Genomic DNA, 16,583 nt, shown 5'->3' with positions numbered 1-16,583 from the left:
AGCAATGCAGAGACGTTTGTCAGATGCTCGCGTATTCCTAAAGATCGGAAAGGACCGAAGCGCAATGCGCCGAAGAAATTCTAGATACCTATGATTGCATATAATTCTTAGAAACCAGGCACATACAGTGTGCGAGTTGGATTAGACGCGTTGTTCACAAGCGCTAGCCGAGGCCAAAGGAGCTGAGAGACCTAATTCAGACACCATTTTCAGCACTCAGCCTCGTTATTCTGCAACGGACCCTAGCTCGAATTCGGGGTTTTGGCGATCCTTACTCCTATTAAGCACCGAGCAACCCGTCCTGCCCGCAAAATGGCCTGGATGGCTCTATCTCTACAATTACATGTAGTATTTAGGATTCCATTACGGACAGCCCGCCTGGTTACTCTTACCAGCAACAAAACCTGGGGAACACCAAGTTTAGACATTCTTGGCACCATCGTCGTTGACAAGTAACAACCTCGCTACTTATTACTGAATCTTTTTACCCCTGCATCTTCGCCCCCTTCATACAGGATGTAATGCCTCTATCCTCCCATTCGGCCCGGTATATTGTTCCCGGGGTGATACAACTATTACTGCCTCGGCCGAGGGCTATTCGGTGACTTGAAACTGACATTGACGGGCATAGCGAGTTATCGGGAGAGCCCTTAGGCACTGGTCAATGGCCATATGAGGAAAGGCATCTCATTAAGATTGGCATAACTTAGTTAACGTATACTAGATTGTGGCTACCGAGGGATATCTAGCTACCGCTTAAGGATTTGAACAAACCAGTCTTCATTATCGTCCGGAGGAACTAGTCTACCTACGGAGGGGCCCGAAGTTCAAAATCAAGAACTTCACAGAGAGACTATCTAGCACGCCTCTGCAGAAGCATGTTTCAAGCCCACGGGATACGATAGTTAACGAACCATACAGGGATCCCTAGGTATAATCCACTAGCCGCGACTTTTGCGTGCTCGCGATATCGACCAAGCTCGAGGCGCAAATAGCGTCTCTTCATTTCGGTGGATTTCTTGCTGCCCTCCTCCTACCTACCCAGCGCATCGTCGGGTCTGATCTGTAAAAACCCCTAGCATCGAGGCTATCTAGACCGGGTATGTCAAACTCTACGGCCGACCTGAAGTCAGTATAGATCCGTGATGGACGCCACGCATTAGGCTAGCTATGTTGTAAGGGAGCCCCGAGACATGGATCTAGTGGCGAAGTAGATGGGATAGACGCTATTCTACCTGACTCCAAACCAAGGTTAAATTATCATCTGTGTCCATCCTCGCAACAAGATCCATATACCGTTAGGAAGTGAATACCAACATTTAACTCCACAAGTATCAGTAAAGTACCTCGACTTCAATCCTGGCCAGCTTGTATCTCTTATGTAGTCACCGAAGAGACTATTATTCCACTCCTTCTAGGGGAACTTGGCAGCTATCTCAATGTTTCAGGCCTCGGAGAGCAGAGGCTCATTGAAGAGCATCTCTCGTGAGATCCACCCTCAGGAGTTCATCTGACGACCTCGCTCCATCCGATATTGAGAATATTTAGAACCATCACCGGACAAGACGGAGAAGGCTCTCTCTTGATATCTTGGCAACACTTTTTCAGGGGTTGTCAATTTGTAGTTCTCTACTCATAGTACCAACACACCCAAATCTTAGTAGCTTGTAAGCCAACCGCTTTATAAAGAGGATGAGGATGAGGAAGTTAGCTTGGGAGGCAGCAACTCATCTGGACCATACGATGGCGTCTGTCATCTTCGTGTCCGTTATACGCCATAAGCTTACCCGTCGAAAAAGGGGCACTTTTTGATGAAGGCGTGTTGACATCACAATGAGGGGCTCGATGTTCGACAGCACAGCACAGACAGCTGCCACGTTTCTGTATGCCGAAGCTTATCTAAACAATAGCCGTAGGATCGATATACTTTCAAATAACTGGAGCTTCTCTGCTATTGTCGAGGGTCGTCTTTTATTATTTCCACTCCCCTTGCCGAATTTGACCATGTTAATTCCTACCACGCCGCATTGCCTAAGACGATGGAGCCTATATATCTACTACTATGTACTAATATGGCACCGTTAGCTGAAAGCAGATTAGATAAAGAGATGGAGATGCGGCATCGCGAAAACGCACCAATCAGGGTGGCGCAGTACCTCATTCCTTCGAAAAGTCGTTTTCGCCATCCTCTGCTTATTGATCCTTCAGGCGTGCCGCAGCCGTACAGGCTTTTTAGCGAGTATCAATAATAATAATAACAATAATAACACTAAAATATAATAATATATAAGACCGCTAAAGGTCTTGGCACTCTCGACAAACCAACAACGGCAAAACGGCATCATTCATTCCCTCACGGTCTGTTTTTTCTTTGCGGTCCCTGACCTGCTCGGAAAATTCTGGGGGGCTCGTGGGCATGCGCGTGCTCGTGCAGATCAACTGTCGTGCTACCGATACGCGCACAAGGTGGTCTAAAACAGGCGGAGAAAAGCCCGGATAGGATCAAAAAGAAAGTCTTGGATCGGAGAAGGGGAATGGTACCGTATGTTTTTTTGGGATTTTTTTTTTTTCTTGCGGCCGCTTCAACCAACCCCCCTGGAATATTTCGCTAGAAGAGACTCCACTTGGGCAACAACGACGACGATGGATGGATTGACCGAACCACACCGTGATCTTTTTTTTTTTTCTTTTTTTTTTCTTCTTCGTGCCGTCGGACGGGCCTGAAGGATCTAACCTACCTAGCGAGAAAGCATCTCGACGGCGGATTTCGAAGGGCGGCTCGAAATTGCATGACGCTGGCCACATTTCCATTTTTGTCTTGCTTGTTTTTTCCCCTTTCGCCGGTGCTGACGCCGGCTGATGGGTTGGGGTTGGGAGGCTCGAAGGATGAATTGAGGCTCCCTCTAGGGGGGTTTCAAATGCGGTCCGCCGCTCGCTGCAACTCCCAAAAATAGCTCTCTCTCTCTCTCTCTCTCTCTACTGCGCAGACTACGATGCCATGTTCTTTTGTTTCTTTCTTTTCCGTTGTCCCTCGTGGTTTCCTGCAGGGGAGGGATGGGTTGGCGCCTACGAGGAGAAATAGATTTAGGTACGATGCATTTTGTTTAGGTACTTTTTGCCGGATCCCTTGTCATCGTCGCGGCGGGGGAGGAAGAAGACATTGCTGAGCCTTTTTTTTATTCTGGAGCTTCGTCGGTTGGTAGGTATTGTCCGAGCGCCTGTGGAGCTGCGGTTCGCGCATAGTCGAGTGCTCTTCGCGTCTACCTAAGTCCGAGAGATAGAAGTTGGTGACGACGACGATGTTTCTGTTATCCTAGTTCTGGTTCTCTTTCCTTGTCTTTGTTGGCGACTCCCCTAGAAATTGGTTGCGCGTGATGGCTGTGAGGAAGAAAGGATGCGGCTTTGTATTGCTGTTAGAGTAGCGTTTAGGAATATATGTCAATTGACTTTCGACAAGGTGTAGTACCTTGCCTCCGAGCATCTGCCTTAGTTAACTCGTGCTCTCTTGGCTAAAAGGCTTTGCTAGGTCTAATCATCCTGCACTGAATGCCAATGCCATTATGCTATGTCTACCGCGGGATAACGAAAGCACTTGGCAAGAAGTCATCACGCGATTTTGTTACATCCAATTGAACAAACACGACAAGATAGATCTTATACTTCCTTGCTTTCCTAACCTCTTGACTGACAGGATGGTCCTCAACTTGTAGAAAAACCGAACATAGCAACCAAGTAGTGTATCGTGCCCAGCATAGACCTATGTATGATTAGATATATCACAACGATAATGGTAGCCCTAATATTAACTGGGAGATTACTAGGCTATTAGGGCCACCGGATCCAGCTCGCGTCCTGCTATTATCTGATAGAGGTGATATTCGCGAGAAGTGTGATTAGCTCGTTTATGACAACGACAGTCGGTAGTAAAAATAATGCCATAGACAATGAATGCTTCTTGAGTGACGAAAAGAAACCGCAATCGAGGTCTATGGTACCTAAAGATTATGTATGATTATGTGTCTATTCGTCTCAGATATAAGCCAGATGTTTACCAGGCCTCATGGCTTTTTCAGCTTGTTGATTGTAGCGAAACTACCAGTTCACGAATATAAATGCTATCATACCAAATATTCGTATATAACATAATCGTATCGTGCTGGAGTAATTGTCAAATAGGACTAGCTACTTCTTGAGTTATTGTCATTGGGATGGTAGACCCGAAGTCATGCTGAATCTTGTTTTCCCGTCCGTATATCCGAAGAATCTCATTAGTCATAAGGGTTACGAAATATAATCTGCTTATTGTGGTTCATCTATTTACTGGATAATACCTTATTTTAAAAATGTTTTTCTACTAAAATCCATACGTTGCCAGCCTATATGCAATGTCATTTTAAACATGCAAAGATAAGGTAGAAAGAATTTATGAATAAAAGCTGAAATAGCCATTACTTCTTTGACAACATCAAGTTCGATGAGAGAGAGATATGAAGTAGTAAAAATGAAAACTTTCAGACGAGAAGGAATAAAATAAAAATAAGTAAAGTAAAATGGAAAAGAAAAACAAAAAAGCTCGGAACAATGAGAATCGATACATCGCCGCATTTGACCTGAACAGTTGGCCTGCCTGCCGCCCTGCGAGTGAATCGAACCCAAGCCCTACGAAAAACTCATCGAGGAATTATTTCATGGCCCTACTTCAGAATGACTGTTGCACCATGGCCATTTGGTTTCGCAGCAAACTGTATTAGAGATGGAAGAATGGGTTGTTAAAACCTTACTTATGTCTATCATGGATGCCTAGCAACCGGGAAACGGGACGTGCCACTTGACAACAGCCTGTTCGCAATACTTAGCCTAGGTAGCAACAGGTGTAATCCAGGCCGTAAGTATCTTAGGTACCTGACGTAAAAAGACATAGAAATAATCAAAAGCTAACATGCATGCTTCGTTTATAACTCATACAAGCAAGCTAGACCTTCAAGGCTACTGTTAATTAGCTGTATTTCCGCTGGAGTACCTAACTATAGATTTAAGTAGGTAGGTATGATATTTCTTTAATTCGGTAGGTTCATTTATGATAATTATATGGAATTTTATTAGGAATAACACTCATAGAGATATTGTACTTTAATTTTGTTTACGTATCATTGTATATTTTAGTTCAATTGTGGTGCAAATATAAACTACCTAATGTAGGTATCTAGACGTATGAACAATATTAGAGATATCTCAGAGATGTTAACTTCGCAGCTACTCTCCAGTATAACAAGATCAAACCACAAGAGTGTTTTAGGCGCGTGGTCGAGAGGCCGTAGCGTGGAATCACTCTCAGATGCCATGGGGATGGGCAGGTAGAATTGCTTCACGCAGACAGACTTATGAACTAGCATGATTTAGGTGGTTTAATAAACGGAAATGGGTTCATATATATACCTGGGTACCTAATATCTAGAACGAAAAATGTTGGTTCGTGATTTATACGAGCGTTAGTGTTCTATTGTTATTATATGAAAAAGCTTTTACTAGGACAACTCCGGATGTTCTAGTGGTGTAGGGTAAGTAGATACTGGATTTTCTAAAAGTGCTTTCCAAATATATGCGTTTCTACCACCTACACGCTTGATAAAACAGGAACAACAGGATTTTCACTTGCAAGGGAGTCGTATTCATTCATGTTTCCCCAAAATGGGAGATCGTCTCATTTTATATCATAGCCACCATAAGGGCGAATCGTCAACACGTACATACATAGGTATATATAGAACAGCCGCAAGACGCTAGAAAGGTACCCAGGTTTCTAAGCACAAGCAGAGACTTACGCCTTCTTCTCGAGCTCCGCCAGGATGGGCGACTCCAAGCTCTCGGGCTTCGTGGTACTAGCCCACCTCTCCTTGACCTTGCCATCCCTGCCGATCAGGAACTTCTCAAAGTTCCACTTGACCCGCTTCATGCCGAGGAGGCCGGGCTTCTCGGCTTTCATCCACTCGAACAACGGCTCGGCCTTGTCGCCGTTCACGTCCGTCTTGCCCAGGATGGGGAAGGTGACGCCGTAGTTGACCTGGCAGAAGCTCTGGATGTCGTCGTCGGTGCCGGGCTCCTGGCCGCCGAACTGGTTGCAGGGGAAGCCGAGGATGATGAAGTCATCCGGGTGCTTCGCAGTGATGTCCTTGTATAGCTTCTCGAGCCCGGCGTACTGCGGGGTGAAACCACATTTGGACGCCGTGTTGACGACTAGGACAACTTTGCCCTTGTAGTCGGCTAGGGGCAGTTCGGCACCCTTCTCTGTTGGAATAAAGTAACAATGGTTAGCTTATATTCTCGTTAAGTTGTAAGTTGTAATTTATGAGTTTACGCACTGTCCTTGACCTTGAAGTCGTAGAATGTCGTAGCGGAAGTCATTGTGGTGATTGAGTTGATGTTGACTTTGGAAAATTGTTTTTTCTGTAGTTGCGGGATATTGGCCGACGAAGCCGAAGTTGAGATGGCGCGACTCGTGATAGTAGCTGCTTTGGCGGGGTATCTGAGATTCACTAATTGGACGATAGATGACAAAGCTCTTCTCTGTACGTGTAGTCCAGATGATGGTGATGGTGATGAGGTCACTTTGCAGATATGATTACTAAATGATGGATGAATTGGAAACCAGTTCCTTATAATGATTTGTCTCATGAATACTCTAACGGTTAGGTTAGTTGTTTTATTTAATATTGTAAGTTGTTCATTCTTCTCCTTTTGCTAGTAGATAGCAACTATGTATTGAGCTAGTGACTTTTTAATCCTCGGTTTGTTGAAAGTTGTTTCTGACGATGACAAAAGCTCATGCAATTGACGTAACAGTTACGGTTTGGAGCCTCGGCAGGAAGTCAATGCGGGTTAATGCGGCGGGTCTTACAAGCTTGCGGGGCCAATCAAATATAGAATTGAGAGTTTTGGGAGCTTGGGCCTCGTATTTCGGAGCTGCTGTTTTCCCGGTGGTCTCATCAAGGTCCACTTTAGATACCTAAGTACACTATCTTAAGTAGGAGGTACCTACGTTCTGATCAGTAAGGAGCGATTGTCCAATGTCGTCTTAAGTTGTATGCTAGGCTACATTCTCTATCAAATTAATCATTAACATCATACATATGTTTCCCGTCGCTAGAGCATTAGACCAATCTTCGCTCAAGCCACCTTGTCTATTAAACCTTTACCTGATAAAAGCTAAGGAATTAATACTCGTTAGTCGAATGTATTGCATATACTACGTGCTGCGTCTATTAGAACCCGGGTAGCAGCCGCTGCCAATCGACGGGTAGATCCGAAGAAGCTCCACGTCTAAAGTCTACAATCTACAGTCTATAGCCTACAGGCTGCGAGTTTATTTGAGGGTAACACTCTTATCCTCTATTCTACATATAGTTACCCATATAGTAACCCTACCTAGCATGTGAATCCTGGTCACTTAGGAAAGTCTAATTCCTGCTTTCATCAACTTTCCTAGTTCTCGAATGACCATTGGCTTGGTCATGTTAAATACCTTACTATTATGGACACTCGTATACCTCAACCGCGACATGTCGTGATCATAGGTGAGTCTGTCTCACCCTGCTCGAATACTTTTCTACAGTTTCGGGTTTGGATCCGTGCCCCAGGGTTGGACCCTTCGATACACACTACACACGCAAACATCCTAGCTTGATTGGTTCATGATCAACGTTGGAGAGACGCACTACTACATACATACTGCATATCATATCGTAGTACCTAATGACTAATTTATATTTCTAAGGTGGTGGCGTTATTGGCACGACGACGGCCTACTATCTAACCCGACATCCTTCCTACATCCCTTCGATTCATCACATTACTCTTCTCGAGGCTACATCAATAGCATCTGCTGCATCTGGGAAGGCTGGAGGTCTCCTTGGTCTTTGGGCTTACCCAACATGTCTAGTCCCACTTTCCTATCGCCTTCATGCCGAGCTCGCAGCCGAACACGGTGGGATCGACAGATGGGGATATAGGCGACTCGGATGCGGACAACTCACGGCGAGGGTGGGGAACAAGAAGCCTCCTAACGGCTCCACTAAGACGAGGAAAAGGACTAGTCGCGGCGTCATCAAGGAGCAAGACGGACAAGACGGACAAGACGGCCCTATAGCGGATGCCCAGGTAGAATGGCAAAAGTTACCTAAACAGGACGAGAAGGCAACCTCTTTACTCCACGATTCCATTCTACCTAAAGATCTCGACTGGATTAATGCTAGTTTGGTGCACGAATACGCCCAAATGGGACTGCCGGGTTTCACCGAGACGGCTCAAGTGCACCCTTACCAATTCACGACTTCGATGGCAGCTTTGGCGCGTGAGTATGGGGCTGAAATACGCGTTAATAGTATGGTTACGAGCATCGGTCTGAATAAGTCCGAGATGGCTGTCTCGAGTGTTGAATACCTAGATCGTGTTACGGGCGAGACGCGGATATTGGAAGGTGTGACAGATGTTATAGTGGCCGCGGGTCCGTGGACGGGGCGGCTTTGGCCAAAGACCAAAGTAGAGGGTCTAAGGGCGCATAGCGTCGTGTTCGCGGCGGACGTAAGCCCGTACGCTGTCTTCACCGATATCTCGCTGCCGAACGACTGGGTACCGGCGCACAGAGCGGCGCGGGGTGAGAAGCGGAAGCACAAGGGTAACGTAGACCCCGAGATCTACGCGCGACCGGGCGGAGAAGTATACGCATGCGGCGAGCCGGACTCGATAATACCGTTGCCGGCAACCGCCGACCAGGTTGAATGCGACGAATCGCAGTGTGATGATCTTATCTCGTATGTTGGTACCGTGAGCCCCTTGCTAGGTTCTGCGTCTATCGCTGCAAAACAAGCCTGCTACCTACCGCGGCATATGCGCTTTGGCAAGGAGAGCGCGCCGCTTATCGGTGGTACCTCGGTCCACCGGCTATGGATAGCGTCGGGTCATACCTGCTGGGGAATTCAGAACGGTCCGGCAACAGGCAAGCTCATGAGCGAGTTTATCTTTGATGGAGAGGCTAGGAGTGCTGATATTGCAGAGCTGGATCCGAGGAAATTCAAGGTGTGATAGGACGGCGCGGGATATGGAGGAAAGAGGAAAATATCAATAGGACAACTTGAAAAGAAACACGTGGGACGACTATGACGACAAGACGCGTGGGATGATGGCATTGTGGTTGAGGGGGAGGGGTTTGTGTTTCCCTCGTCCCTGGGCTCGTGCGTGGAAGTAGGTGTGTGGATGTGTGTAAGGACCGGCACGAAGCGAGAGACTACCTAAACGGAGGGATAACATTCGTACATATCCCGCATGATACGTTGAATCTACCTACGTACACACCATATCTTCGGGAGAGGCTGAACAACTTTAAGACGTACATCATGCTTAGCTTATCTCGCTTGCATGTGTGGGGTTTGGAGGAGGGGAGAGGGGGAGAGGGGGAGAGGGGGGAAAAGTATGTGGCTCCCGACCTAGGACCTGGAGAAAAGGCTACGTACGTATTATTAGAGCTTCGCGCGTGTAGCACTACCCTCAGCACCCCCATGTATTGAGGAGGCCATTATTATTTTACTTCGTTGCCGCCGTCGCCGCCAAGACGAAAGACTCATAGGGGCAGGTGACCGACCTTATCTAGACGAAGGGGACGGACCGAGCCGCGAAAGGAGAGGTACATGTACACCTGGACAAGCTGGCAACGCGGGGAGCGCAGGTGAGGGGAGGGGAGGGGAGGGGGCCCCCGTACCTACCCCCTATCGTGGGAAAACAAACAACAACCCCCGTGGGGTAGGTAGGTGACGTTTCCAGGGATTAATGCCTTACGGATCGCCGCGAGGTATAATCGCGCGTGGTGCCCAAAGTACATGCAACCTTAGCTCCTCCTCCTCCTTACTTGCCCCGAGGACCCTTGGGACCCTTAGGACCCTAGGCGCATGAAGGGATGGGACCCCGGGAAAAATAAAAGCTACCTAAGGCAAGGGGGTGTCATACGTCACTCTTCGAATAATATATGTGATACGTGCGCACATGCCATACGTCCTAGCGAGAGATGCAAGATGCTACGCAGATTACGCCCTCCCGAGGCTAATACGTACATACGTAGGCGGTTTTTACAAAGTTCCATGGGAAATGGAGAATGGAGGATGGAAAATGGAAATTGTGACGTGAGCTTTTCGCTTCCCGCTTCCAAATGGTTGCTCAACGGAGTTGGGAGCATATACGGTAGATTTATGATTATCCCGTCTCCTCGCCGAAGACGTTCGTTATTACGACGGTTTAATATGTTTGATATTGCATTTGCTATGCTAACGAATATATAGAAGAGACGTCTCGCTTGGCCCTACGGCCAGCGAGACCGACTTGAAGCTAGTAGTAGCAGGACAAGAGTAGGATTGATCAGCTGGTCACCACCAGCTGCTTTCCTCCTCCCTGTTTCGCGATAGGGTACGGTTGCTAAATACCTAGTAACATGGAGAGAGAGCCAGTGGTTCTTATCAGAAACAGGGTCGTTAGGACTAAAGAACGTTCCCAGGGCTTTGATCAATGTCCGAAAAAGCGGTATATAGAGACGTTCAGTTCTGTGAAACGTATCATGTGTTTTGCATGTGTGTGCGTACGTGTAATCACACCTACGTCAGTGGTCAGTGGTCAGTGGCCTAGTCGGCCGAGAGAGAATTAGGAATTCAAGGGGTTTCTACCCTCCAAGAGCCTCATCCGTCACCCCGGGATTCGAACCCCGCACTTTCCAAGAATAGGGGATCAACGGCCACGCGGCTAATATTGACGGTTTATAGCCGGTTCCTGCGGGTTTCAGACCAAGATCCCGGTAACCCGTTTCCTGTCATTACAATGACTTTTCGACTTCCATCGCTTCCCTTATTCCCTCCGCTATGGACTCGATTCTAGCCTTTTCGAGACGCTTGAGTGGGCGCCGGGGGTAACCGCCGTAACCGAAATAGGTCTGAATCGCTTGTTTCGTGCCCGCGATCGCCGCCTTGGTCAAGAACCAGTCACCCCGGGAGAGTACTTTTTGTAATGCAATGGCCTCGTCTATCTTCCCCTCGACGTATAGATTCCATACCTTAACGCAAAGCTTGGGCATGACATTTGCACCGCCTGCAATGATTCCGCTTCCTCCCGATACCAATGTCTGGACTGTGAAGTCGCATATGCCGCCGAACGCCATATATCCACTACCCTCTGAGGTAGGGGTTTTCGCGTTGGTGGCCAGTGCTACACGAGTAAGTTTGCCGGTGCTGCCGCATGTGAACTTTGTTCCAATGATGTTGGGGTGTTCGGCAAGCTTGATGAGGAGATCCGAGTCCATGTCGATACCGGCAACTGCGCCGGGATAGTTGTATAAGACAATTGGTAATGGACTCCCATCTGCCACAGCGGTAAAATAACCGACTATAGCCTCCTCGTCCATTTGCGCACGAAAGTAGCTTGGGGGTAGTAGCAATACGTAATCCCCACCAGCTGCTGCAGACTCCTTGCAGAGTTCGATGGTCCCCTTTACGCTACCCTCCGTAGCTCCGACGATGATTGGCGTTGTGGTGAAACCCGCGGCATCCAGAACTTCTCTGGTGGCACGTGTCACGGCTACCTTTTCATCGCGTGTGCAGTGAATAGCTTCCCCGTTGGAACCCATAGTCACCAAGCCAGCTAGTCCATCTCTAACTAAACGCTCGGCGTGCTTTTTGATAGTAGGGATATCGAGCTCTTCGGTCTCGGGATCGAAAAAGGTCATAGTGGGAGCATAGATACCACATGGTAGTGGTCGTCTCGTGGTCGTGTGACCATTGACCTCGGCGCTGTTGGAGGCAGTCATGTTGTAGGATCGAATAGCAAAAGACAGGAGCAAAAGTAACGATAATATCGCTATTAGATTTACGGACCGATATATACCGAGTATAGATAGCTTAGAGAGAGAGAGAGAGGATAACCACGAAAAGGGGCGCCGAGAAAAGAAGAACAACAGCAAAGAAAAGGGGACGCGTAGCTATATTTATAGCATTCGAAGAATAATACTCGATGGACGGCAACGGAATGCTCTCCTTTTTTTTTCCTTCTCATAACATAATGGCTTCTATCTTCTAAGTTGCATGCAATCAATACCTTGTAGGGTGTGGGTCAGCAACGTCTTACTAGCTCCTAGTGTTTTGCTCGCAACGACATTGGTCCGAAGAAGGCGACACTGGTTGCCTCTTGGACCCGGGATGCCCCTTAGAAAAAGGAGCTAATGGAAACGGACAGGTACAGTGTAGTGAAAGAGCCCATGTCTACGGGATCGAAAAGCCATGAAGTGGATTGTGGATGAGCCGAATTCTTCAACGGCCCTAGGACAGGCGGGTCATACGCGCCTCGGGGTTATATCAAAGGTAATATATCGTAAATAGATCATGGGAGTCATGCAGATAATCCACAGCCATGAATTATACAGTTCCACACATAAAATTCGTCGGGCTGTTATGAAGCTACCCAACGAATTTCGGCCGCATGGCTCACAAAGGTGCAATTGGGAACTTGGGGAAAAGGCAAGGAACTAAAGACGGTTGAATGCTTGCTCGAAGAGAGATTGCGCTCTATTCGGCAGCTGCTCATGCAAAGAATAAGTTGAGAGACAGCTAGGTAACTTCATGTGTTGTGCGAGATTAGCTGCGGTGGCATTGAATAGCCATGTTATGATTGGATAAACCTAAGCAGCATGTCCAAATGGGTTTAGAAACTGGGCTGATGGGAATCGAGAGGATCTGCAGTAGGGTCGATCAGGACCCGGTAGAAATTGAGAGTGGTTGATGAATGGCATTGCCGTCACCAAGAGCACATGATTACATGTAACTAAGAGAGCCGAGAAAGCCACGTCTTGCGCGTCAGAAAAAAAGGAAGAAAAACCAAAAGCAAAAATGAGTTATGACAGATGATGAGTTGTCGAGGTGATCGTGGTTGTGCTTGAGAGCTGACATAGTTGATGAAGACGTCATTTGTGCTTGCCAACTCGTCTTGTGACCCTCCAAAGGAATGCCCCGGGAGGGAGCTTCGAGGTTTTGGAGAAGACAACAGATAGAAGATGGGTCGAGGTATGCCGTCCACTTGGCAGGACCGAGGGATTGTTGGAGGGTAACCATTGCGGGGCCTAGTCGATATGTGAAGTAGCTCGCCCTACATAGGTTAGGGAGAAGAGAGCTCAGGGTTGCCGCATTGTGGAGCTCACGAAGTCGTCTCTAGATCCCGGACATGGGTAGGGTTGGATAGGTTCCTGAGATGGGCAATTGGTACCTACTTCGTACAAGGTAGGTATATGTGTATGTAAGTGAATAGGTCGTTGGATAATCCCCTCGGACTAAAGGCCACTGACCTTCCCAGTATGAGGTAGGTAGTACCTCAGGTTGGGGGGCGACAGTGATAGCTGTTGACCTGTTGACCTGTTGGCCCGTTGGATGAACAAGCAGTTCGAAGGTAAAACTGCTGATTTCCATTCCCTGGACTTCCTGGGGTAGCCATCTACATGTACTCGATTTGGCTTCTTCTGCAGGCCAGGCTGAATATGGTATAGATACGACGGAATAATCATATTAGTAGTTTTTCCACCAGTGAAGAGGTAGGAGGACGCTTCGATGTAGCCAAGACTGACGCTAGAAAGCTTCTGTCTCTCCCACATTCGGGCAATATTCCAGAATCCACGTTTGCTGTCGTCGGTGATCTTTGTGTGATGTAACGATGTAGGGATGTGACTCTGCGTACCTTACGGACCCAACAGTTCCTGACGACCTAGGCAATATTTTTGCTTATATCCTTTCGTGCTTTTCTCTTGCTTTATAAGAAATGCGGTCTATTATATTTAACCAAATAAATGATGCTTTGGTTTTAGATAATCCTACATTGTTATCTCGACGTTTGAGTTTTTGAATTTGAAAAGAGGACAAATTTGTTAGGACATAATACTTCGCTGAATCTGCCAATGATGGACCGACGCCCGCTGGTCTTCTGTCTTGAATGGAAACTGCCCCACCAAACGCGGGGCAATCAAATTTCAGGTAGCCGGTGGGCAAATGTTTAGTGGGGGAGGCGGGGCTGTTGCTCGTGTCGCCAAGCGAGTGGGGGCGGGGTACCTTCAAGTAGGTATTATAGGTATTAACAGATGGAATGTCCGATATGAAATAGGATTTGCTTCAACTGTTATAATTTGAAGGTTAAAAAGCCTCTTAGCCGTAAACTTTCAAAGTTCGTCCAAGTTTCTACGTGTGTTTGACTTGGGTAGTTTAGAAAGATGTTGACTGCTCACATCTACTTTATACTTACCTATTTACTATGATGAGGACATTTAATTTATCTATACATGGTGAACTAGGTTAGGTACCTAAGGTACTTAGGTGGTAGATTATATAATGATACCACTCGTTACTTAAAACCTGTGCAAGTGCAGTTTACTTCCTTCCCAAGTTCTAGTAAATAGACGTAGTTACCTAATACCCTGCAATGACGGCCTACCTTTCCTATTCATTCTCAATTTGATACACCTCGGACGGTTACATTAGGTACTAGCACTACGTCGGACCCTAAACATTTATTTCTCCAACTGCCCCTCAATTTTTCCGTCCATGGTTTCTCTTTAGGTTGGGGTAGGTATGGTATCTTAAGCTTAACAAGACATTCGTAACTAAGATACCGAAGTAGGAGGTAGTTACATGAACCCAAGTTTATAAGGCTGTGTGAATTATACAAGAATCCGCCCCTTCTCATCTTGATCTGTCTTCTTATTTTATTTGGCTGTCCCAAGGTTTCTCTTGGATCTCTGGGTATCTCATAACTGCACACCTTTATTCAACCTCCTCTGACCTGCAGGACAAACCATCAAAATGGCAGCAGAAGTAATCAAGTCGGCTATTGCACCGACAAACTCCCCTTCGCCACTAAATGTGTTGATGGTGCGTATCACTATAGCATATACTTAGCAGATCGTTGCTCGAAACTGACGTGCCCTAAGGTCGGAACAGGGGAATATACCACTGGGTTTGTCGGTGGTGGTGCTTCAGGGTCGGATAAGAAGGTAGGAGTCGTCGGCTTGACTCTATTTGATCTCCGAAGGAGGGGAAAGGTGGCTAAACTGAGCATGGTGGGAACAAATGGGACTAAATTCCCAGCTATCAGTGAGCTCACCTTTTAATCCTAGGCTGAGTGTAAAGGGGCTATCAATAAGTTGAATGGACACTAATATGAGTAGGACAACATCTTGATGCTAATATCTCTAAAATCTACAATGGCTTGGACTGCTCCTTCGACTCTTACCCGGCGAACGAAGTCAAGGACCCCGATGCTTACAAGGCTGCTATTGATGCCTTGAAACCAGGTGACGCCATTACTATATTCACCCCAGACACGACGCACTATCCAATCGCTCTATACGCAATTGAGCGCGGAATACATGTCTTGATAACCAAGCCTGCTGTGAAGACATTAGAACACCACCAAGGCCTAATAGAGGCTGCTAAGAAGCACAATGTATATGTTTACATCGAGCATCATAAGCGATTTGATCCAGCGTACTCAGACGCCAGATTCAAGGCGCAGAAGCTCGGCGACTTCAACTATTTTTATAGTTACATGTCGCAACCAAAGTCTCAACTGGAAACCTTCAAGGCCTGGGCTGGTGTCGACTCGGATATCTCGTACTATCTTAACAGCCACCACATAGATGTTTGCGACTCGATGGTCTCACAGCTCGGATTTGTTCCAATAAAGGTCACGGCCTCAGCTGCGAAAGGTATTGCTACTAGTCTTGGATGCAATGAGGCCACCGAGGACACCATCACGGTTATGGTTACCTGGCAGAAACAAGGTGACACAAGCAAAGTTGCCACGGGGGTTTACACGGCCTCGTGGACTGCACCACAGAAGGCCGGCGTACACTCCAACCAATACTTCCACTACATGGGATCAAGTGGCGAGGTTCGTATTAATCAGGCTAAGCGTGGGTACGACGTCGCGGACGATAGTGCCGGTCAGCTTGTGTGGTACAACCCATTCTACATGAAATACGCACCCGACGAAGAGGGTAACTTCGGAGGCCAGACCGGATACGGTTATATCTCCTTCGAGAAGTTTGTAGATGGATGCCGAGCGCTGAACTCAGGGGCACTCAAGCCCGCTGACCTGGATGCGAGAGGACTTCCAACTCTAAACAACACAATTGCTACGACAGCCATCCTAGAGGCCGGCCGGCGTAGTATAGACGAGGACAGGGAGATTAAGATTGAAATCAAGGATGGCCTCTGGAAATTGGTATAAACCCTTAACTATGAGACAGTATCTCAACGCTGGGTCCTAGGATTTTTCTTTCCAAGCAATGGAATTCAATAGTCTTCATCTATGCTCATTAATATAATTGAGTTAGTATCCAAAGTTGATTATGGGAGACTGACCGTAATTTTCGTTTTTTATCTTCATTTTTTTTCAGCTGAAAGAAATATAAGAGGTACCTAATCTGTGCGATCCAAGCAAATATAGGGGTATACCGCCCCATAATTATCATACCTTCAGCAACTACCCTTTTCCCTAAACTCGGCCATGTTTATACG

At 47.0% G+C, this 16,583-nt stretch overlaps 4 protein-coding genes across 4 annotated transcripts; 2 read left to right on the top strand and 2 right to left on the bottom strand.

The window, feature by feature from the left end:
- Positions 1 to 5,818: 5,818 nt before the first annotated feature.
- On the bottom strand, positions 5,819 to 6,402 carry F4817DRAFT_360318 (glutathione peroxidase; the record flags this gene model as incomplete). The annotated part of the gene is made up of 2 exons (XM_049306264.1): positions 5,819 to 6,285; positions 6,360 to 6,402. 2 exons carry the CDS (start codon positions 6,400 to 6,402, stop codon positions 5,819 to 5,821), a joined length of 510 nt encoding a protein of 169 aa, XP_049156823.1.
- A 686-nt stretch (positions 6,403 to 7,088) lies between these two features.
- Positions 7,089 to 9,491, top strand: F4817DRAFT_344890 (FAD dependent oxidoreductase). The gene is made up of 3 exons (XM_049304210.1): positions 7,089 to 7,370; positions 7,427 to 7,571; positions 7,772 to 9,491. Exons 2-3 carry the CDS (start codon positions 7,529 to 7,531, stop codon positions 9,076 to 9,078), a joined length of 1,350 nt encoding a protein of 449 aa, XP_049156822.1. The 5' UTR covers positions 7,089 to 7,370; positions 7,427 to 7,528; the 3' UTR covers positions 9,079 to 9,491.
- A 1,118-nt stretch (positions 9,492 to 10,609) lies between these two features.
- On the bottom strand, positions 10,610 to 12,357 carry F4817DRAFT_193812 (aldolase). Its single transcript, XM_049298489.1, has one exon. It carries the CDS (start codon positions 11,834 to 11,836, stop codon positions 10,850 to 10,852), a length of 987 nt encoding a protein of 328 aa, XP_049156821.1. The 5' UTR covers positions 11,837 to 12,357; the 3' UTR covers positions 10,610 to 10,849.
- A 2,090-nt stretch (positions 12,358 to 14,447) lies between these two features.
- F4817DRAFT_344885 (D-galacturonic acid reductase) lies at positions 14,448 to 16,459 on the top strand. Its single transcript, XM_049304209.1, has 3 exons — positions 14,448 to 14,933; positions 14,993 to 15,155; positions 15,230 to 16,459. The coding sequence occupies exons 1-3, from the start codon at positions 14,865 to 14,867 to the stop codon at positions 16,291 to 16,293; spliced, it is 1,296 nt and encodes a 431-aa protein (XP_049156820.1). The 5' UTR covers positions 14,448 to 14,864; the 3' UTR covers positions 16,294 to 16,459.
- Positions 16,460 to 16,583: the final 124 nt, after the last annotated feature.

The sequence above is a fragment of the Daldinia loculata genome (assembly GCF_022478755.1).
Source record: "Daldinia loculata strain CBS 113971 unplaced genomic scaffold F4817scaffold_43, whole genome shotgun sequence".
NCBI classification, from domain to species: domain Eukaryota; kingdom Fungi; phylum Ascomycota; class Sordariomycetes; order Xylariales; family Hypoxylaceae; genus Daldinia; species Daldinia loculata.
The sequence above is the reverse complement of the archived record's forward strand: the minus strand, read 5'-3'. Positions and strand labels throughout refer to the sequence as shown.

Bases quoted from the DNA above. Each gene is read 5' to 3' on its own strand.
- F4817DRAFT_344885 (XM_049304209.1), top strand. From the start codon at position 14,865: ATGGCAGCAGAAGTAATCAAGTCGGCTATTGCACCGACAAACTCCCCT. The intron at 14,934-14,992 runs GTGCGTATCACT...ACGTGCCCTAAG, and splicing joins CGCCACTAAATGTGTTGATG to GTCGGAACAGGGGAATATAC. The intron at 15,156-15,229 runs GTGAGCTCACCT...TAATATGAGTAG, and splicing joins GACTAAATTCCCAGCTATCA to GACAACATCTTGATGCTAAT.
- F4817DRAFT_193812 (XM_049298489.1), bottom strand. From the start codon at position 11,836: ATGACTGCCTCCAACAGCGCCGAGGTCAATGGTCACACGACCACGAGA.
- F4817DRAFT_344890 (XM_049304210.1), top strand. From the start codon at position 7,529: ATGGACACTCGTATACCTCAACCGCGACATGTCGTGATCATAG. The intron at 7,572-7,771 runs GTGAGTCTGTCT...TATATTTCTAAG, and splicing joins GCGACATGTCGTGATCATAG to GTGGTGGCGTTATTGGCACG.